Source organism: Orcinus orca, chromosome X, assembly GCF_937001465.1.
Source record: "Orcinus orca chromosome X, mOrcOrc1.1, whole genome shotgun sequence".
NCBI classification, from domain to species: domain Eukaryota; kingdom Metazoa; phylum Chordata; class Mammalia; order Artiodactyla; family Delphinidae; genus Orcinus; species Orcinus orca.
In genome coordinates this window covers 67,159,377-67,183,681 of record NC_064580.1, presented here as the reverse complement: position 1 = coordinate 67,183,681, position 24,305 = coordinate 67,159,377, and the positions used below count along the sequence as shown (strand labels likewise).

Here is a 24,305-nt window from a genome sequence, read left to right as displayed (position 1 = left end):
AAGTGCTCATGGAACATTCTCCAGGATAGATCATATCTTAGGTCACAAATCAAGCCTTGGTAAATTTAAGAAAATTGAAATTGTATCAAGTATCTTTTCTGACCACAACGCCATGAGACTAGATATCAATTACAGGAAAAGATCTGTAAAAAATACAAACACATGGAGGCTAAACAATACACTACTTAATAATGAAGTGATCACTGAAGAAATCAAAGAGGAAATAAAAAAATACCTAGAAACAAATGACAATGGAGACACGATGACACAAAACCTGTGGGATGCAGCAAAAGCAGTTCTAAGGGGGAAGTTTATAGCAATACAAGCCCACCTTAAGAAGCAGGAAACATCTCGAATAAACAACCTAACCTTGCACCTCAAGCAATTAGAGAAAGAAGAACAAAAAAACCCCAAAGCTAGCAGAAGGAAAGAAATCATAAAAATCAGATCAGAAATAAATGAAAAAGAAATGAAGGAAACAATAGCAAAGATCAATAAAACTAAAAGCTGGTTCTTTCAGAAGATAAACAAAATAGATAAACCACTAGCCAGACTCATCAAGAAAAAAAGGGAGAAGACTCAAAAAGAAATGAAGGAAACAATAGCAAAGATCAATAAAACTAAAAGCTGGTTCTTTCAGAAGATAAACAAAATAGATAAACCACTAGCCAGACTCATCAAGAAAAAAAGGGAGAAGACTCAAATCAATAGAATTAGAAATGAAAAAGGAGAGGTAACAACTGACACTGCAGAAATAAAAGAGATCATGAGAGATTACTACAAGCAACTCTATGCCAATAAAATGGACAATCTGGAAGAAATGGACAAATTCTTAGAAATGCACAACCTGCCAAGACTGAATCAGGAAGAAATAGAAAATATGAACAGACCAATCACAAGCACTGAAACTGAAACTGTGATTAAAAATCTTCCAACAAACAAAAGCCAAGGACCAGATGGCTTCACAGGCGAATTCTATCAAACATTTAGAGAAGAGCTAACACCTATCCTTCTCAAACTCTTCCAAAATATAGCAGAGGGAGGAACACTCCCAAACTCCTTCTACGAGGCCACCATCACCTTGATACCAAAACCAGACAAGGATGTCACAAAGAAAGAAAACTACAGGCCAATATCACTGATGAACATAGATGCAAAAATCCTCAACAAAATACTAGCAAACAGAATCCAACAGCACATTAAAAGGATCATACACCATGAACAAGTGGGGTTTATCCCAGGAATGCAAGGATTCTTCAATATACGCAAATCTATCAATGTGATAAACCATATTAACAAATTGAAGGAGAAAAACCATATGATCATCTCAATAGATGCAGAGAAAGCTTTTGACAAAATTCAACACCCATTTATGATAAAAACCCTGCAGAAAGTAGGCATAGAGGGAACTTTCCTCAACATGATAAAGGCCATATATGACAAGCCCACAGCAAACATCATCCTCAATGGTGAAAAACTGAAAGCATTTCCACTTAGATCAGGAACAAGACAAGGTTGCCCACTTTCACAACTCTTATTCAACATAGTTTTGGAAGTTTTAGCCACGGCAATCAGAGAAGAAAAGGAAATAAAAGGAATCCAAATCGGAAAAGAAGAAGTAAAGCTGTCACTGGTTGCGGATGACATGATCCTATACATAGAGAATCCTAAAGATGCTACCAGAAAACTACTAGAGCTAATCAATGAATTTGGTAAAGTGGCAGGATACAAAAATTAATGCACAGAAATCTCTGGCATTCCTATATACTAATGATGAAAAATCTGAAAGTGAAATCAAGAAAACACTCCCATTTACCATTGCAACAAAAAGAATAAAATATCTAGGAATAAACCTACCTAAGGAGACAAAAGACCTGTATGCAGAAAATTATAAGACATTGATGAAAGAAGTTAAAGATGATACAAATAGATGGAGAGATATACCATGTTCTTGGATTGGAAGAATCAACATTGGGAAAATGACTCTACTACCCAAAGCAATCTATAGATTCAATGCAATCCCTATCAAACTACCACTGGCATTTTTCACAGAACTAGAACAAAAAATTTCACAATTTGTATGGAAACACAAAAGACCCGAATAGCCAAAGCAATCTTGAGAACGAAAGAAGGAACTGGAGGAATCAGGCTCCCTGACTTCAGACTATACTACAAAGCTACAGTTATCAAGACAGTATGGTACTGGCACAAAAACAGAAAGATAGATCAATGGAACAGGATAGAAAGCCCAGAGATAAACCCACGCACATATGGTCACCTTATCTTTGATAAAGGTGGCAGGAATGTACAGTGGAGAAAGGACAGCCTCTTCAATAAGTGGTGCTGGGAAAACTGGACAGGTACATGTAAAAGTATGAGATTAGATCACTCCCTAACACCATACACAAAAATAAGCTCAAAATGGATTAAAGACCTAAATGTAAGGCCAGAAACTATCAAACTCTTAGAGGAAAACATAGGCAGAACACTCTATGACATAAATCACAGCAAGATCCTTTCTGACCCACCTCCTAGAGTAATGGAAATAAAAACAAAAATAAACAAATGGGACCTAATGAAACTTCAAAGCTTTTGCACAGCAAAGGAAACCATAAACAAGACCAAAAGACAACCCTCAGAATGGGAGAAAATATTTGCAAATGAAGCAACTTTCAAAGGATTAATCTCCAAAATTTACAAGCAGCTCATGCAGCTCAATTTCAATAAAGCAAACAACCCAATCCAAAAATGGGCAGAAGACCTAAATAGACATTTCTCCAAAGAAGATATACAGACTGCCAACAAACACATGAAAGAATGCTCAACATCATTAATCATTAGAGAAATGCAAATCCAAACTACAATGAGATATCATCTCACACCAGTCAGAATGGCCATCATCAAAAAATCTAGAAACAATAAATGCTGGAGAGGATGTGGAGAAAAGGGAACACTCTTGCACTGCTGGTGGGAATGTGAATTGGTTCAGCTACTATGGAAAACAGTATGGATGTTCCTTAAAAAGCTACAAATAGAACTACCATATGACCCAGCAATCCCACTACTGGGCATATACCCTGAGAAAACCAAAATTCAAAAAGAGTCATGTACCAAAATGTTCATTGCAGCTCTATTTACAATAGCCCGGAGATGGAAACAACCTAAGTGCCCATCGTTGGATGAATGGATAAAGAAGATGTGGCACATATATACAATGGAATATTACTCAGCCATAAAAAGAAACGAAATTGAGCTGTTTGTAATGAGGTGGATAGACCTAGAGTCTGTCATACAGAGTGAAGTAAGTCAGAAAGAGAAAGACAAATACCGTATGCTAACACATATATATGGAATTTAAGAAAAAAAATGTCATGAAGAACCTAGGGGTAAGGCAGGAATAAAGACGCAGACCTCCTAGAGAACGGACTTGAGGTTATGGCGAGGGGGAAGGGTAAGCTGTGACAGGGCGAGAGAGAGTCATGGACATATACACACTAACAAACGTAGTAAGGTAGATAGCTAGTGGGAAGCAGCCGCATGGCACAGGGATATTGGCTCGGTGCTTTGTGACAGCCTGGAGGGGTGGGATAGGGAGGGTGGGAGGGAGGGAGATGCAAGAGGGAAGACATATGGGAACATATGTATATGTATGACTGATTCACTTTGTTATGAAGCAGAAACTAACACACCATTGTAAAGCAATTATACCCCAATAAAGATGTTAAAAAAAAAAAGAATGAAAGGGAGAAGACTCCAATCTATAGAATTAGAAATGAAAAAGGAGAAGTAACAACTGACACTGCAGAAATACAAAGGATCATGAGAGATTACTACAAGCAACTCTATGCCAATAAAATGGACAACCTGGAAGAAATGGACAAATTCTTAGAAAAGCAAAACCTTCAGTTAATGATCCAGGAAGAAATAAAACATATAAGCAGACCAATCACAAGCACTGAAATTGAAATTCTGATTAAAAATCTTTCAATAAACAAAAACACAGGACCAGATGGCTTCACAGGCGAATTCCATCAAATATTTAGAGAAGAGCTAACACCTATCCTTCTCAAACTCTTCCAAAATATAGCAGATGGAGGAACACACCAAAACTCATCCTACAATGCCACCATCACCCTGATACCAAAACAAAAAATGTAAAAAAAAAAAAAAAAAAGAAAACTACAGGCCAATATCACTGATGAACATAGATGGAAAAATCCTCAACAAAATACTAGCAAACAGAATCCAACAGCACATTAAAAGGATCATACACCATGATCAAGTGGGGTTTATCCCAGGGATGCAAGGATTCTTCAATATATGAAAACACCATATTAAAAAGTTGAAGAATAAAAATCATATGATCATCTAAACTGATGCAGAAAAAGCTTTGGACAAAATTCAACACCCATGTATGATAAAAACCCTCCAGAAAGTAGGTATAGAGGGAACTTCCTCAATGTAATAAAGGCCATATATGACAAACACACAGCCAACATCATTCTCAATGGTGAAAAACTGAAACCATTTCCTCTAAGATGAGGAACAAGACAAGGGTGTCCACTCTCACCACTATTATTCAACATAGCTTTGGAAGTTTTAGCCACAGCAATCAGAGAAGAAAAAGAAATAAAAGGAATCCAAATCAGAAAAGAAAAACTAAAGCTGACACTGTTTGCAGGTGACACGATACTATACATAGAGAATCCTAAAGATGCTACTAGGAAACTACTAGAGCTAATCAATGAATTTGGTAAAGTAGCAGGACACACAATTAAAGCACAGAAATCTCTGGCATTCCTATACAATAATGATGAAAAATCTGAAAGAGAAATTAAGGAAACACTACCATTTACCACTGCAACAAAAAGAATAAAATACCAAGGAATAAACCTACCTAAGAAGACAAAAGACCTGTATGCAAAAAATTATAAGACACCGATGAAAGAAATTAAAGATGATAAAAACAGATGGAGAGTTATACTATGTTCTTGTACTGGGAGAATCAATATTGTGGAAATGACTATACTACCCAAAGCAATCTACAGGTTCAATGCAACCCCTATCAAACTACCAATGGCATTTTTCACAGAACTAGAACAAAAAATTTCACAATGTGTATGGAAACACAAAAGACCCCAAAGAGCTAAAACAATCTTGAGAAAGAAAAACGGAGCTCAAGGAATCAGGCTCCCTGACTTCAGACTATACTACAAAGCTACAGTAATCAAGACAGTATGCTACTAGCACAAAAACAGAAATATAGATCAATGGAACAGGATAGAAATCCCAGAGTTAAACCCACGCATATATGGTCACCTCATTTTTGATAAAGGCAGCAAGAATGTACAATGGAGAAAAGACAGCCTCTTTAATAAGTGGTGCTGAGAACACTGGACAACTACATGTCAAAGAATGAAATTAGAACACTCCCTAACACCATACACAAAAATCAACTCAAGGGGCTTCCCTGGTGGCGCAGTGGTTGAGAGTCCGCTTGCCAATGCAAGGGACACAGGTTCATGCCCAGGTCCGGGAAGATCCCACATGCTGTGGTCGGCTGGGCTGGTGAGCCATGGCCGCTGAGCCTGCGTGTCTGGAGCCTGTGCTCCGCAACGGGAGAGGCCACAACAGTGAGATGCCCGTGTACCGCAAAAAATATAAAATAAAAAATAAACTCAAAATGGATTAAAGAACTAAATGTAAGGCCAGACACTATAAAACTCTTAAGAGGACAACATAGGCAGAACACTCTGTGACATAAATCACAGCAAGATCCTTTTTGAACCACTCCTAGAGAAATGGAAATAAAAACAAAAATAAACAAATGGAACCTATTGAAACTTAAAAGCTTTTGCACAGCAAAGGAAACCATACACAGGACGAAAACACAACCTGCAGAATGGGAGAAAATAGTTGCAATTGAAGCAACTGACAAAGGATTAAGCTCCAAAATTGACAAGCAGCTCATACAGCTCAATATCAAAAAAACAAACAACCCAGTCCAAAAATGGGCAGAAGACCTAAATAGACATTTTTCCAAAGAAGATATATAGATTGCCAACAAACACATGAAAGGATACTCAACATCACTAATCATTAAAGCAATGCAAATCAAAACTACAATGAGGTATCACCTCACACCAGTCAGAATGGCCATCACCAGAAATCTACAAACAATAAATGCTGGAGAGGGTGTGGAGAAAAGGGAACCCTCCTGCACTGTTTGTGGGAATGTAAATTGATACAGCCACTATGGAGAACATTGTGGAGGTACCTTAAAAAACTAAAAATGGAAGTACCATAAGACCCAGCAATATAACTACTGGGCATATACCCTGAGAAAACCATAATTCAAAAAGAGTCATGTACCAAAATGTTCATTGCAGCTCTATTTACAATAGCCAGGACATGGAAGCAACCTAAGCGTCCATCAACAGATGAATGGATAAAGAAGATGTGGCACATATATACAATGGAATATTACTCAGCCATAAAAAGAAACGAAATTGAGTTATTTGTAGTGAGGTGGATGGACCTAGAGTCTGTCATACAGAGTGAAGTAAGTCAGAAAGAGAAAAATAAATACCGTATGCTAACACATACATATGGAATCTAAGAAAAAAAAGAACGTTCATGAAGAACTTAGGGGTAAGACGGGAATAAAGACACAAATCTACTAGAGCATGGACTTGAGGATATGGGGAGGGGGAAGGGTAAGCTGTGACAAAGTGAGAGAGTGGCATGGACATATATACACTACCAAACCTAAAATAGATAGCTAGTGGGAAGTAGCCACATAGCACAGGGAGATCAGCTAGGTGGTTTGTGACCACCTAGAGGGGTGGGATAGGGAGGGTGGGAGGGAGACGCAAGAGGGAAGAGATATTGGAACATATGTATATGTATAACTGATTCACCTTGTTATAAAGCAGAAACTAACACACTATTGTAAAGCAATTATACTCCAATAAAGATGTTAAACAAAAAAGAAAGAGAAAAATAAATACCGTATGCTATCATATATATATGGAATCTAAAAATTTCTGAAAAGTTTCTAAAAGTTTCTGAAAACCTAGGGGCAGCACAGGATTAAAGATGCAGACATAGAGAATGGACTTGAGGACACGGGGAGAGGGAAGGGTAAACTGGGACGAAGGAGAGAGTGGCACTGACATATATACACTACCAAATGTAAAGTTGAGAGCTAGTGGGAAGCAGCCTCATAGCACAGGGAGATCAGCTCAGTGTTTTGTGACCACCTAGAAGGTTGGGATAGGAAGGGTGGGAGGGAGATGCAAGGGGGAGGGGATATGGGCATATATGTATATGTATAGCTGATTCACTGTGTTTTATAGCAGAAAGCAACACAAGATTGTAAGCAATTATACTCCAATAAAGTTGTTAAAATAAAAAAGAGACTCACTTCAGAGCTAAAGGTACACACAGACTGCATGTAAGGGGATGGATAAAGCTATTCTGTGCAAATGGGAATGAAAAGAAAGGTGGGGTAGCAATACTCAAGTTAGACAAAGTAGACTTTAAAACAAAGTCTGTAATAGAAGACAAAGAAGGCCACTATATAATGTAAAGGGATCAATGAAAGAAGATACAACATTCATAAATATATGTACACCTAATATAGGAGCTCCTAAATATTAAGCTAAAATATAAATTTTAACAGACGTAAAGGGAGAAATTGACAACAATTCAATAATAGTAGAGGACATTAACATTCTATTTACATCAATGGACAGACCATCCAGAAAGAAAATCAGTAAGGAAACAGTGGCCTTAAATGACACAGTAGTCCATTTGAACTTAATAGATATCTACGGGACATTCCATCCAAAAACAGCAGAATACACGTTCTTTTCAAGTGCACATGGAATGTTCAGCAGGATAGACCATACGCTAGGCTATAAAACAATTCTTAACATATTTAAGAGGACAGAAATTATATCAAGCAACTTTTCCAAGTACAGTGGTATGAAACTACAAATCAATTACAGGAGGAAAAGTGGGAAAAACAAACATGTAAAGAGTAAACTACATGCTACCAAAAAAACAATTGGTCACTGAAGAAATAATGAGAAAATCAGAAAATACCTTGAGACCAATGGAAATAAAAACACAACCTTCCAAAATCTATGGGATGCAGCAAAGCAGTTCTAAGAGGAAGTTTATATCAATGCAGTCCTACCTCAATAAATAAGACAAATCTCAAATAAACTACCTAACCTACCATCTAAAGTAATTAGAAAAAGAAGAACAGAGCCCACAGTCAGCAGAAGGAAGGAAATTATAAAGATCAGAGAGGAGATGAATAAAACAGAGACCAAAAAGTAGAAAAGATCAATGAAACCAAGAGCCTGTTTTTTTGAAAAGATAAACAAAATTGATAAGTTATTAGCCAGGCTCATTTGCAAATACTATAAATAGTTTTATGCCAACAAATTGGACAATCTAAAGAAATGGATAACTACCTAGAAACATACAATCTTCTGAGACTGAGTAAAGAAATGGATAATCTGAACAGATTAATTACTAGTATTGAAAATGAATCAGTAATCAAAAACTCCCTACTAGGGGCTTCCCTGGTGGTGCAGTGGTTGAGAGTCCGCCTGCCGATGCAGGGGACACAGGTTTGTGCCCCGGTCCGGGAAGATCCCACATTCCACAGAGCAGCTAGGCCCGTGAGCCATGGCTGCTGAGCCTGCGCGTCCGGAGCCTGTGCTCCGCAACGGGAGAGGCCACAACAGTGAGAGGCCTGCATACCGCAAAAAAAAAAAAAAAAAAAAAAAAAAACTCCCTACAAGCAAAACTCCAGTACCAGACAGCTTCATGGGAATTCTACCAAATATATAAAGAAGAGTTAATACCTATTCTTCTCAAACGATTCCAGAAATTGAAGAGGAGGAACCACTTCCAAGTTTACTCTACTAGGCTACCATTACTCTGATACCAAAACCAGACAATGACATTACATAAAAAGAAAATTACAGGTCAATATCCCTGATGAACATAGATGCAAAAATTCTGAACAGAATAGTAGCAAAACAAATTCCACAATATATTAAAATAATCATACACCATGATCAAATGGGATTTATTCCAGGGACGCAAGGATGGTGCAATATCCACAAATCAATCAATGTGATACACCACATTAACAAAATGAAGGATAAAAATCACATAATCATCTAAACAGATGCAGAAAAAGCATTTGACAAAATTCAACATCCATTCATGATAAAAAACTCTCAACAAAGTTGGTGTAGAGGGAACATATCTCAACATAATAAAGGCCATTTATGACACACATACAGCTTACATCATACTAAATGGTGAAAAATTGAAAGCCTTTCCTCTAAAATCAGGAACAAGACAAGGATGCCCCCTCTCGCCGTTTCTATTTAACATTGTTATGGAAGTCCTAACCACAGTAACCAGACAAGAAAAAGAAATAAAATGCATCCAAATTAGAAGGGAAGAAGTAAAACTGTCACTATTTGCAGATGACATGATGACATACCCTAAAGTCTCCATCAAAAAAAAAAAAGAAGAAAAGAAAAAAGAAAAAGGAATGTTGCCAGAAAGGCACCTGAGTTAAACAGGACTCTCTCATTTCTTTACTAAAATTTTAACTTATTTGGAATCCAACTTCAATTTCATGAGTTCAAATTACCTTTGTGCTTGAAAACCTTTTTTCCCTGAGAAAGAAAGATTTAATTTATGATGACATCTAACATGCTTCAGAATGTTAAAAAAGGATGGATATTTTAGACATTGACAGACTATATGATGAATGTGTAGATGCAAATGGCCTAATTGACTGGCAAATAGCTGGTTTACCAAGACAAGCCTCTAGTACTAAGTGGATGGGCATTTTTTGGAGAACTGAGAACTAATTTCTACAAGTCTAAAAACCTGCTATTTCTAGTAAGTAATATTTAGGAGTACTCCATACTCAAACACTTTTTTTGAAAGGGTATTTAGCTTGATGTCATCACACTGGACTGACACCAGGAATCAGTCTAATGTAGGCTTGATAAGAGCAGAGATGCATATCAAAATGAATATTATGTTTGATTATATTCAGTTTTACCACTACATAAAAGAAGGATGTCCTACAGTCTGCAGGAAGTTCAGAGAAGTATTATTAGAAAAGAAACAAAGAGTAAAAATATCCTACTATACTCTGGTGCCAAAAGGAACATTTCATTGTAATTTTTTTATTAAATATAGGCAATAGATAATAGCTGTTTAATTTGTTTTATTGTGTTTACATTCTTCTTTTTTAGTCTTACATTTATGTATATTGAAAATATACAATAATATGACCTAAAAAAATTTAAACAACCAAGAGTTGAAATAAATTGCTGTGACAGGACAGAAATATGAAAAATATGGTTAAAATTAATTAGTCCTATTAATTACTACTAATTGCCACTGTTAAGTAGTCCTATTGTTTTATTTAAATAGCATGTATGTAACAGAAAAGTAAATACTACAGAAAAACAATTTTAAATGAACATCTATTTTCATATTTTTATATTACAGCAATAACACATGTATACAACTATTTATTACATCTTATGGGTCTTTTCATCTAGTACAGCTGTGTCCCGATTGGCTCTCTAAAGGTTGGTCACCCCAACAGTACAGTACCATTTGGGTAGGGGAAAAAGATATAAAGAAGGTAATATTTGCAAATTAAATAGACAAGAAACTGGTAAACAGTGATGCCTTCTGCGAAAGAGAAATGAGTGGCTGGAACAAGCCAGAGAGGCTTTTTCTTAGTTTTTAAATATATTTTAAAATATTTGTACCCTGCGTATATGCTACCTATTCGAAAAACATTATTAGTCTTACATAGACGTTCCCCGCTCTGAACTGGGAAAGGCGCTTGCGTAGCATGAGGATCAGTGTTCCTCCCGGAACCACAGTGTTAAGAACACGTGGGTCGTGGGGAGACCTGCTCAGAGTTCAATATGGCTGTGTGGTGGACAGATTCAGACAGGCCCGATGAGGTAAGACGGTGGCCAAAACTGAAGGGCCCGCCAAGCCCCAGAAATCAGTTTGAACTTGTGTGTGTGTGTGTGTGAGGGAAGCCATTAGAGGGTTTTAAGGAAAGGAATGCAATTATTTAGTTTATGACTAAGAGATCTCTCCGGTTGTGTAAAAATGTGGGGGAGCACAATTTCGGGGTCCTCTTGCTGTAGCCTTGGTAATTAGGGCTGTTAGCTTGGACCATTAGCATGGTAGCACTGGATGGAGATGTGGAGCCATGGACAGAGGTTTTGTGACTTTGGGAGGTCACCCTGACAGGACTTGCTGCTAGACGTAAGTGTGGCTTGTTCGGGAAAGAGTATAACATGGCTGACGGCTCTTCCCGCCTGGGTGGGTCAGAGTGCATTTCTCAGAAATGGAGGGCGTTGGTGGATGTTGAGGAGGAAGAAAGAGTTCTCTTTGGGACACTTAAAGCCAGAGACAGTTAACTGATGCATGTTTTTTGAAAGACCCTCAGGCTGTTCTGTGGAGAGTGGGAAGAAGGCATTTGGGGCTCCAGGGGCGAATCTTTCAGGCTGTCAAAGGCTTTAGCTTTGCATCAGTATGAAATGAGCAATTATGACAGGGCTTTGAGTGTGAGGAGAGCTGACCAAATGCCTGCTGGGTGGAGAGCAGACCATAGGGTAGAGTTGCCAGATTTAGCAAATAAAAATAGAGAGCACAATGAGGTGGATAGACCTAGAGTCTGTCATACAGAGTGAAGTAAGTCAAAAAGAGAAAGACAAATACCGTATGCTAACACATATATATGGAATTTAAGGGGAAAAAATGTCATGAAGAACCTAGGGGTAAGACAGGAATAAAGACACAGACCTACTAGAGAACGGACTTGAGGATATGGGGAGGGGGGAGGGGGAGCTGTGACAAAGCGAGAGAGAGGCATGGACATATATACACTACCAAACGTAAGGTAGATAGCTAGTGGGAAGCAGCTGCATAGCACAGGGAGATCAGCTCGGTGCTTTGTGACTGCCTGGTGGGGTGGGATAGGGAGGGTGGGAGGGAGGGAGACGCAAGAGGGAAGAGATGGGAACATATGTATATGTATAACTGATTCACTTCGTTATAAAGCAGAAACTAACACACCATTGTAAAGCAATTATACCCCAATAAAGATGTTTAAAAAATAAATAATAAAAATTTAAAATGTCATTGGAATTTTGAAAAAAAAAAAAAGAGAGAGAGCACATAGGGCTTCCCTGGTGGCGCAGTGATTGAGAGTCCCCCTGCCGATGCAGGGGACACGGGTTCGTGCCCCGGTCTGGGAGGATCCCACATGCCGCGGAGCGGCTGGGCCCGTGAGCCATGGCCGCTGAGCCTGCGCGTCCGGAGCCTGTGCTCCGCAACGGGACAGGCCACAACAGTGAGAGGCCCGCACACCGCAAAAAAAACAAAAACAAAAAATAGAGAGCACCCAGTTAAATTTGAATATCAGATCAACAATAAATCATTTCATAGTGTAAGTATAGCCCGTGTAATATTTGGGATAAACTTATGCTAAAAACGTGATTATTGATCTGACATTCAAATTTAACTGGGCTTTCTGCATTTGACCAGGCAGCACTACCACAAAGGCAGGTGGATGCAGGGACTCTGCAGACATTCAGGGAGAGGGAAGGGGCCAGGGTGGCTGCAGGGGACGTGAGGAGGGGCCCCAGAAAAGACAAGGGTGCCCCTTTTCGTGTACTTTTCTGGGGAACAGCTCTGGGAAGGCGAACTTATCAGTCTTCCAAGCGTTGGCCGAGGGCTCTTCGGAAAAGGCTTCAGCGCCGTGGGCTCCCTGCTAGCCCGGCCTCCCTCTGCCTCCGCGGGGCGGGCGGGCGGCTGGGAAGCGGCAGCCAGCGGAGCAAAAGGACCGGCGCGGTAATCCCGCCCTCCGCGCCCGGAGGGGTGGAGCCTGAGCGAGGAATCCGCGAGCAGTCCTCTCTCCCCGGATGACGAGCAGCAGGATAACATGGAGTCGGGCAAGATGGCGCCTCCCAAGAACGCTCCGAGAGATGCCTTGGTGAGTGCGAAGGATGCGAGGCGGGGTGCGAAGCTGGGCGCGACCGCAGCCGGGGACCTGAGAGGCGGGCCTGGGGGGAGGGCCTGATGATGGGCTCGCGGGTCGACTTCAGCCATGCCAGGGCCGCCAGGAGCTGGAGATTCGAGTGCCCTGGACCCCAGGGCTCTCTCCCGCCACCCCGGCGGCCCAGCCGGAGGGAGGGTGGCGGCCCACCGGATGCGCAGGCCGGCCTCCCGGCTTTGTCTCCTGGGCCTCGGGCCCCGGGCCGCCTAGTCGTCCCGCCCCGTCTGCGAATCCTGGCTCGCGCCTCCAGTGTTCTGATGCAAAGCTACCCCAGTCGCCACATCTGAAAATGACAACCAGCTGTAACCACCCCTACCTCGACTGGGAAAGCCAACCCGGGCCTTTTTCTTCTCTTTGCCCCCGCCCCCACCCCCACCCCCGCCAAAAAAAAGTTTTCAGCAAAGAGATCAAGACGAGATTTGGTGTGAACCTGACACTCGCTTGGGAGGAAAAGGAAAAGTACAAGTTTGGAACCCAGAGAAGGGGGAAGCTTGTATCATAAATATAATTACTACCTTCGGTCCAGTCTTGATTTCTATACCTAGATTATGCATCTGGCGTTTTTATTTGAATCCACAGGTGATGGCACAGATCCTGAAGGATATGGGAATTACGGAGTACGAACCAAGGGTTATAAATCAAATGTTGGAATTTGCTTTCCGTAAGTTAACAAAACACCAAAATCGCCTAACTTGTGAATTTTAAAAATCGTTCATTGTAAGAACATTTTCAACCAAAATACTTTAACAGTTAATGTCATAACATGTCATTATACACTTGTCCAAACCCACAAAATGTAGAGTTCCAAGAGTGAACCATAATATAAACTACGGACTATCGGGGATTATGATGGGTCCGTGTAGGACTATCAATTGTAACAAACGCACCACTTTGCAGGGAACATTGATAATAGAGGATGCTATGCATGTATGGCGTCAGGGAGTATATAGGAAATCTCTGTATATTCCCCTCAATTTTGCTGTGAACCTAAAACTACTCTACAGAAATAAAGTCTTAAAAATATGTGAAGAAAAAAAAGAGTTAATGTTATAGAATTCAGAAAGCAGTAAAAAGGAGCTCAGGCTAGGGAACAGTATATTGTGATATCTGTTTCAAATTGATCATATAGATAGGACAATTAGATATTAGAACCAAAATTCATAAACTTTCTGGAAATTAGTGAAACTTTTTAAAAACTGGCCATAAATATTAATCTATTTTCATATGTTTTAAATAATGTTTTGTTCTTAAAGGATATGTGACTTCAATTCTGGATGATGCAAAAATTTATTCAAGCCATGCTAAGAAACCTAATGTTGATGCAGATGATGTGAGACTGGCAATCCAGTGTCGGGCTGACCAGTCTTTTACCTCTCCTCCCCCGAGAGATGTGAGCAAAATTTTATTTGAAGTTCATTTTACTTATAATTTTTAATTGTAGTTCTAATAAGGATTTTTTTTTTTAGTTTTTACTGGATATTGCAAGGCAGAAAAATCAAACCCCTTTACCACTGATTAAGCCATATGCAGGACCCAGACTGCCACCTGACAGATACTGCTTAACAGCTCCAAACTATAGGCTAAAGTCCTTAATTAAAAAGGTAAGAATTTTTAGTCATCTTAGCTTTTAAAAAGGGTAAGATGTGTTAGGGGTAAATAGTGCAGTAAATTAAAGGCTAAGATAATTTACTAGGATTTTTTAAAATTTAGTTCCTTGAAAATACTATGTCTGCAATTAGCTACTATGTTAAAATATAGAATATATGATCCAAGATTTTTAGGGCTAAAAGGAACTTTATTGTTCATCTAACTCATCAGGGAAGTGAGCCCGAACTCATCTATGAAGTTAGTAGCAAAGTTAAGACTGATTCCCAGGTCTCATAACTCCCAATCTTTACACTATACCATAACAGAGTAAATGATATACCATCAGGCATTGGACTTGCTTTCTGAAATATGACCTAAGGCTCTCCCACCACTGAGAAAGTTCTCCCTACATTGGCCTACCTCTGTACCTCTGAAATTCCACTATAAGGAAGTTTCTTACTGGGTTAAGATATTGACTAGTTAAGATTAAAAAATCATAAGGAAGTTAGCTGTTATCCCCAAATAACACTCTACCTCAAACTTTAAAACGATATAGAATTATATATTTTATATATATATTCTTATCCATGTTTATATAGATATGTATTGTTTGTATTATATGTGTGTGTATATATATAGATATTTGTGAAAACCCTAGTTTAAATGTTGCATTAGAACACTGAACAGAAACAGGACATTCTTGCCATCAAGTATCTATTAATAATTCATATCAGCAATCCAAATTTCATTTCCTGCTAAGTTTAGGTGTCAAGTGTGAACAACGTTAAAACTAATTTGTTTTTTAAATCCCCTAGGGACCTAACCAAGGAAGACTAGTTCCACGGTTAAGTGTTGGTGCTGTTAGTAGCAGACCTACCACTCCTACTATAGGTAAGTGCGAGAGGGAAATGGCTTTTCTGGCTGGTAAAGAAGTGCCTCAGCACTTGATTTTGAACTGTAATCCAAGTAAAAAGGTGAGTCAGAAATTCCGATATGTGTTGCCATTAATACATTTACTCGTCCTCTAGTAAAGCTATAAACATATTTTATCATTTCAAAATGAGAAAGCGACAAGGAGTATCTGATCCCAAATGAGTATAGAATTGGGCATTACCCAACATTGTTGCCGGTATTAACTATGGTAACAAAAACAGAAGTTTAAGCAGTGTGCTTTCTGGGTTTTATACAAATAAAGTTGCCAAACTCACTCACAGCAGTAGCCTACTTATTATCAGAAATTAAATTTCTGAGTAAATTGGCAAGAGATGCAATCAAAAGAAGTAAGTTTAAAGTATACAAAAAGCTTAAGACTCAAAGAAAATCATTTTTAATATAACCTTTTCAAAAGTAGTACTGATTATCCTGTATTGGTCAGTGAGCACCCCTTCAGACTGTTTCCTGTGTCCTTTGTGACAGGTCTCCATCATTCTTTGACCATTTCTTGCTTCCTGGCACAAGATGTTCCAAGCTCATCTTGTATTTTCCTTACCCCAGTCCTAGAATCAGCCATTTCTCTAAAGAGCCCTGGTTCCTCTTAGTGGAGAATGGCATTTAGAAACCATAATGTCATTGTTGCTTAGATATTAAGGAACACATGAATAATGGATTTAGATTTCCTGATTTTTTTGTCCTACGTTCCTGCTGTATTTTTTCATAGTCAAAGTCTTTTCAGAAAAAAAATCCCCTTCTCTTTGACCAGTATTGATTTCTTAGCTCTTATAACTTGAGTACTATAGATGTCATATAGCTCTAGTGTAAGCAGCATTTGATTTTTGAGATGTGTAGACAACCTCTTCATATTTTCAGGGTGTGAATTCACATTTCAGCATTCTAAAACCAGACTGGTATAGTATTAATTGTACACGTCTAATTATATGCATGTGACCTGTGTAGACAGGAGTTTGCATATATAATTTGTGTAACTTTTTGATCATATACTGTTTATCTGTGGGTTCATATCTCTTAAGTGAATACCAACTTTTTAAAAACTCTAGGCTGTACTAATCAGTTACATGTGTTGGCAAGTTAACCAATTTTAGTTATCAGTTGTGATTTTTATTCCTAGTTAGACATTTATTGTACATGTTTTAGAGATTTTTAAGTCTAGAGTGAGGGAGATGCTAAAAACTACTATTAAAGATGCAAGTTTTAAACTTTAAAAAAAATTTAAATGAGTTTCATAAAGCATAAGACCTAAGCATATACTCTGTTCAATTTTAAAACCTAAACTCCATACTTAGATAAATGTTAACAATTTCCTTATGATAATGTACAAGAAAACATCCACCTACTGTGAATTTTCTTGACAAAATAAAATACTTATATTGCTTCATTAAGCTTCACCAAATTCTTTGGACCACTCCTTAATACATGGAAAACTTACCTAAAGATGGAGATATGTTAGGCTTCTGTTAGATGCATGTTGATTTAGCTTCATGGGCATAGTAGACACCTCCTAATTCCCAGCAAGTGACAGAGATTAAAAGTGCCACATAAGGTAATTAATAGAAAACTTGGGTCTTTAATGCTGTTTATTTAAATGTTCAACTTCATGACTTCATGTAGCTAAAATTCAGTGCCAGATGCTATGTGAAGAGTTTTACATGGATTATTTTAATTCTCACAAGAATCCTATGAAACAGGTATTGTTATCCCCATTTGATAGATGAGAAAAGCACAAAAAGATTAAATAACTTGCCCAAGGTCACTCAGCTAGTAGGTGATAAAGCCTGGATTCAAACTCAAGCAGATCTTTCATTAATTCCCTGTGCTTTGAAGGTAGTTTCTGGTAAGCTAAAGGAGAGCAGGAATTGAACCTGTATAATAAGTCACCTAACTAACATGGTCTGTTAATTACAACTACAGCAACCCCACAAACAGTGTCTGTCCCAAATAAAGTTGCACCTCCAGTGTCAGTGACAAGCCAAAGATTTACGGTGCAGATTCCACCTTCTCAGTCCACACCTGTCAAACCAGGTAACACGATGGGCAGGGCATGGGGGATTGAAAGTGGTTCTTTTAAAATATTTTTCTGAATTTTAAAATTTGTGAATGATTCGTGATAACAGAACAGTTTGTATTCCTATAGCAATAATTAAATTGTTTTAATATCGTAACAGGAAGGCGGCCGTAATGCTGCAAATCTGGGTTCTTCAGAGGGAGTCTATAAACACACTAAAATTGTATGAAATTTTACATATATGTAACATTTTGGGGGGAAGGGAGAGATTTCAACATGATCATCAAGAGTCTCAAAGAACCCTATGAACTAAAATAAGTTATGGTCTACAAATCTCAGGCAAAATCACTTAGGGTTAAAGCTCAAGAAAATAATACAACTTAGTATATATCCAATGAAAACTGTACTTTTATTCACTTCACGGAAGTATATGTAGAAAGTTAGAATAATATAAGTAGAATTCTGTTATAACGTAGTTTATTCATGAATATGTTTAGATTTCACATCTTCTGAAACCTAACCGAACACCATAATATTGGTCTGTAAGGAAGCATGATTCCTGACCTTGAACACGTGCCTTTAGTATGTTCCATGATGAATCCAGTGCACTGCTTCCCATGACTGAGAACTAATTGAAATTTTAAGTAAATTAAAAACAGGGCTTCCCTGGTGGCGCAGTGGTTGAGAGTCCGCCTGCCGATGCAGGGGACACAGGTTCGTGCCCCGGTCTGGGAAGATCCGCGCCGCGGAGCAGCTAGGCCCGTGAGCCATGGCCGCTGAGCCTGCGCGTCCAGAGCCTGTGCTCCACAACGGGAGAGGCCACAATAGTGAGAGGCCCGCGTACCGCAAAAAAAAAAAACAAACAAAAAAAACTAACAGAACTTCTTTAACTTTATACTAGATACTAATTTAAGTACTTTAAAGCATTAAAAAATGTAATTTAACTCTTAATGCAGTATAATTATGTTTCTTCTGATATAGTTTTACTTCATGCTATTGAAATTGTTATTAAAATTACATTCAGCTTTGTTGAATACTTTTTACTCTCAGAAGCATTATACTTTGTGTACTCTTGCTTTATGTCTCATTTTTAATTGAACATTAAGGGAATGTAGTATTTTAATCATAACTCTTTATCTAGAGGCCTGTTGCCATTTTTGTGATTTATGAAATTTTTGTCGCCAAAAAAGGCAGGATTATGTTTTTTCCTTCCAGATTGAGTTGGTATAGTGTATTCTTGGCTGTCAAAATACAGCTTTGGGACTTTGAAATGGTAAATATTCATGATGTGTGAAAAAGCATATACATAACTGTATGATCTTAATTACATAAAAATGGATGCTTAGTTATGTAGATACACAAACGAAACCTAGACGGACACATCAAACGGTAAACTGCTTGTGATTATAGATGACTTTGTTTTTTGCTTCTTGTGTTTTTTGGTTTCCTATTATGCATATGTTAACTTTTAAGAAATAAATGTTATTTTAAAAACCTTAAAAAAAGAAATTATTATTAGAATTACATTTCAGCTTTGTTGAATACTTTTTACCATATGTTTCTGATTCTGTGTAGTTCATAGTTTGGGGGTGTTTTCTCCTCTGTTTACAGTTCCCGCAACAACTGCAGTTCAAAATGTTCTGCTTAATCCTTCAATGATTGGGCCCAAAAATATTCTTATTACCACCAACATGGTTTCATCACAGAACACGGCCAATGAATCAAACCCATTGAAGAGAAAACATGAAGATGATGACAATGATACTATGTAAGGAATATAGTGTAGTCTCTATGCATTTCAAACGTGTAGTTGGTTTTGAGCCCAGTATACCAAACTAGAACATTCTTGATCGAAAACTTAAATGTAGCTGCAATATCTTTCACCTTAAAGTGTTATATTTATTTCTTAAGGGTACCAATGTTTTTTCATTAGGCTTCAAGTATAAAAAGTTAAGTGCTTGTTTATTAATGGTTTCATTAATGTTGAGTACTGCTATGGTAATTCTATTTTTGGAAGCAGTTTTCTGCAATGTATCTGACAGCAACACTTAAGTTTCACTTTCTACAGCCTGATCAGTGGACTAATCTTTAACAGCATAATTTCTAATCTATATTTAAATACTTCTTTTGTAAGATAAAATAGTCACTTTTATTGTCACCAACTTTTTTGACCAGATCTCTCAATTTAGCAAATATTGTTGGAGAGGTTGGATTTAGAGGGATTCTAAATCCATTTTGAATATATTTAAGCTGTTTCTTGATGTTCCCTAACTTCCCACCTCCTCAGCCCCGTTTCTAGATCCCATTCATTTTCTGCACCACCTCCTCCCCACAGGCTTACGTTTCTCCCTATTGCTCTTAAATTTAAAAGGCCAAAACTGGAACTTTAGGAATGTAATTCCTGATAATACAGCTCAGTGTCATTTTCATATTTTTAAAACCTGCTTTACATGCCTGATGGTCTATGGTTCACTTTAACCAGAAGGTTTGCATTTTGCTGTTTTTCTCTCCATACCAGAGCAGTTGGGTTTTATCCCTTACCTTTTATGCCCATTGAGCATTACTCTGCTTTTGACAGGTAGTTTGGGGTCAGTTACATTCAGTTTCAGTCATATTCCAAGTTGATAACTCCACCATATTTCACAATTTGAAATTTAACACGAAAGATGCTATAGCTTAAAATCTGCCTTGATAAGTATACTTACACTGGACCTAGGCAAAACCACTGAAGAGCAAGTGTTTTCTTCCTTTCTACCATACATATATATGCTTTGATCACTACTGCTTGAACCCCCCTATTGGTATAATTCAGATTTTTCCAGCTTATTGCTGAGGATGTCACACATATGATGGGATCAAACCTGAAAGTTTTCTAATGGTTTTCCTTCCTCTAGAAGGCCAACACAAACAAATTAGTGTGATGTGACTTGCGTTTAGGTGCATTCTGCATAGGCTTCCCAGTAATGTTGCTAAACACCTTTCCCTATTTTCCATTTATACACATCTAAACATCCTATTGAGAAAGACTGCAAAGCTTTCAAAAATATAAACAGGCTTGTGTTGTTTTTGTTTAAGTAAGTTTGACATATTCAACATAGGAATACTTTTGCAGAATTTCTAAAACAAATTTTTATATCATAATTTAGAACTTATAGCCAAGGATCCTCAAAACTTAAAACACAAGTAAGTTTCATCTTAGGATGGTGCTTGATACATCAAAGAGAAATAGTCCAGTAACAGGGAAGAAATATCTCATCAAAACTGTGATTCAGTGTTTTTGGATATTAGGAAAAGGTGATACCAGACTTATAAAAATAGATCTGATCATCATAGGAGAGAAATGTTCATTATATAGCATAGGATGCCATTACTTGAATGTTCTCAGGGAGGCATGTCAGAAAGCCTAGGTTCTAGTCCTGGCTCCATCGCTAACCAACTGTGTGACCTTACTTCACCCATGAGCCTTGTTCTCCTCACTAGTAATAGGAAAATAACACCAACCCTGCCTACCTCACAGGGATGTTGTGAGGGTTTAATTGGTATATGTGAAAGTGCTTTCAAAATTGTAAAAATGCTATATAACTCTAAGGAATTGTTAACGTATTTGTTCCAAGATTATTAATAAACAATTGAACTTACTGTATTTCTCACTTTTGATTTAAGGGATTCAAAGAGGATGAACAAGGCCCAGTAATTCTGAGGTCCAAAAAGCAAGATTTGCTTAATGGATGATTATAAATCAGGGAATTACTTGCTTTTATTTGGAATCAGCATGTGACTCATCATAATGAAGCAAAATAAATATGAAAGGATATGGGTTTAAATCTGTTAACATAACATGCTCTGTCTTTAGTGGGAATTTATACATATAATTGAGGTTGCAATCTGAGTGTTCATTCTCTTAGCCAGCCAGTGGGTGGTTTGCCCTTTCCGATGAAGACTGCTTTATCTTGCAGATCTCCCTTTCCTAATTACATCCACCCATTCTAGCATCAAGAATGACTTAAGGGACTTCCCTGGTGGTGTAGTGGCTAAGAATCTGCCTACCAATGCAGGGGACATGGGTTCAAGCCCTGGTGCGGGAAGATCCCACATGCCGCGGAGCAACTAAGCCCATGAGCCACAACTGCTGAGCCTGTGTTCTACAGCCTGCGAGCCACAACTACTGAGCCCACGTGCTGCAACTACTGAGCCCACGTGCTGCAACTACTGAGCCCACGTGCTGCAACTACTGAAGCCCATGTGCTCTAGGGCCCACATGCCACAACTACTGAAGCCCATGCACCTAGAGCCTGTGCTCCACAACAAGAGAAGCCACCGCAATGAGAAGCCCATGCACTGCAACGAGGAGTAGCCCCCGCTCACTGCAACTAGAGAAAGCCCACATGCAGCAATGAAGACCCAACACAGCCAAAAATTAATTTTTTTAAAAAAAGAATGACTTAAGGCAGCTCTTGTCCTCCGGCTTCTAGGTGGAATTTTTTTTAAAAGATGTACTGATAGGAAATGAGGTGAGGACACTGTCATCCCAAGTTCTTCCTTCTACAAGTAGGAAACAAGTGTCTTTGATCTGAGTAAGAATATAGGAATACAGCCACTATGCAGGGAGAATGGAAGATGTGGCCTAAGGGGTCCAGAGTGAAGAGAAGTAACTCAGGAGGTAAGGAAAAAAAACATCAGAACGACAGGTACAAAGCAGTGTGTGTAATTATGCCACCATACACCAACACACACGTGCACATGCATACCCTTTTTATATGCATTAAGTAGCTCGAGATTGAAGTAAACCAGTCTTACAGTGATTGGTTGCTTCTAAGAAGGGAAACTGGTGGCTAGGGGACTAAGGTAGGAAGGAGTCTTCTCATTGTACTCCTTTTTGACTTTTGTATCATGTACTAGAGGGAAGTTTTGGACATAAAAAGGAAAAGAAAGGAAGCAGGAAACACAACTAAAGAAGAGATTGAACTCATTTATGATGATTATAATTTTTTTTCTATATACAGGCATACATATGTTGTCTGGGGGTTAAAAGTGAATTTGCTACACTTAAGCCTAAACCTTTGCAGTGTTTTATCAATAATTCATAACTCTGTATTAAATCAGGAAGCACATACTTGTACAATTCTAGTTTATATATGCATAAATTGTTTGTTATATACTATCTTCCTTGACTAGGTTGTAAATTCCTTCAGGAGATAACTGCTATCATCTTATACTGCCTCTATTATGTCCTGAGCATATAGCAGGTACTCAAAATATTTGGCTGTTTGCGTTTCCCCATTCATTTTCTGGATTAATGACTGAAATAAATGGGGAAAAGATCCTGGAAGCAGAGTCTGGTAGAAATTACTTATAAGGTACAATCAGGGGTTGATGGATGGACGAATGGCAGTTGTAGAGTCTAAGTGTTAGGTTTATGGGTGTTAACAATTCTTTCAATTCCTCTGTACATTTGAAATAATAAAATGTTGAGGGAAAGGTAAACAGTAGGGGAAGAAAGTCATCAGTATGCTAAAGTTCTGGCCCGGCTATGACATTAATTCTCTGGATTAATGTGTAGCATCTCTGGGCCTCACCTACAAAAAAGATTGTACTAGAATTCCTGCTTCTCAAACCAGGGTAGAGCATGCCATTAGAGATGTGCAGAAATATGGTGTTTTTAAAAATTAACTATAACTATGGTGACAGTATTAAAATACAAATGAATTTTTAGAAAAAATTCAAGCCTTCAAAATTTGTTTTGTTTAAAGCAGCCACCAAAATTTTCTTTTGCTGTTCTCTCCAGAGTTAAGCAAAAAAGTCCTAGTCTAGAAGAATCATTTCAGGAAGTGAGGCACACTGAAAAAGCACCAGCCTTGGGAGTCAGACAGACCTGGATTTGAATCCCTGCTGTTACGGGCTCTGTGATCCTGTCCAATAGTTTAACTATTTCTTTATCCATAAAGGTGAAATACATACTCTAGTATGTAAAATGCCCAGCAGAAAAATTCCAGTTACACACAACCTTTTGAAATTGCACCATTTACCTTTGCTCATTCCTGAAACTCCCATTAAAATGACAGGAAAGAGAAAGGAGGGAAAATTACAAGGACAATAAAAGAATAAGAATGTCATTGAAATCGCTTTGGCCTTTTGGCTAAGATCAAGTGTAGGATGTCATTAGATTTTCAGCAATGACAGTGAATCAAAGGCTTTAAGTCTGAGAAACTGATAGGTAGGCTGAAATTCTACATATAACCAAACAGGCAAATATAAGAGTTGAATAAAGATATCTTCAGACATACAAAAAATTTTGCCTCCTACGCCCTCAATTTCTCAGAAAGCTAGTGGATGGAGTCTTGTATTTCACAAAAAGGAGAAGTAAACCAAGAAAGAAGGGGAAAACAGATCCAGGAAAGGGAAGGTTCAACACAGGAGGTTAAAGGAATCCCCAAGAGTTACCCCACAGAGATTTCCTCTGGAAACAGGAAACCCCAGGGCAACAGCTGTACAGCCAACATAGGGGGCAGCCAGTACAAACTGGAACAGGAACACAGAGGACTGCAGGAGGGACATCTCTAATAAAAATGAACCTACTGTCCCATATGTTTGAATATGTTGGGAATGAATCAGTGATAG

The 24,305-nt window shown here is 38.3% G+C and overlaps 1 protein-coding gene across 4 annotated transcripts; it reads left to right on the top strand.

Moving 5' to 3' along the window:
* Positions 1–12,783: 12,783 nt before the first annotated feature.
* TAF9B (TATA-box binding protein associated factor 9b) lies at positions 12,784–23,381 on the top strand. 4 transcript variants are annotated; one of them, XM_033406909.2, is made up of 8 exons: positions 12,786–13,078; positions 13,721–13,802; positions 14,395–14,531; positions 14,608–14,742; positions 15,544–15,619; positions 17,594–17,704; positions 19,299–19,455; positions 21,644–23,380. In XM_033406909.2, exons 1-8 carry the CDS (start codon positions 13,028–13,030, stop codon positions 21,675–21,677), a joined length of 783 nt encoding a protein of 260 aa, XP_033262800.1. In that variant the 5' UTR covers positions 12,786–13,027; the 3' UTR covers positions 21,678–23,380. The 4 variants fall into 4 exon arrangements, with proteins under 4 accessions (XP_033262802.1, XP_033262800.1, XP_033262801.1 ...); XM_033406910.2 differs by having other exon boundaries at positions 12,787–13,078; positions 21,351–23,381; XM_033406911.2 differs by lacking the exon at positions 17,594–17,704 and having other exon boundaries at positions 12,784–13,078; positions 21,644–23,381.
* Positions 23,382–24,305: the final 924 nt, after the last annotated feature.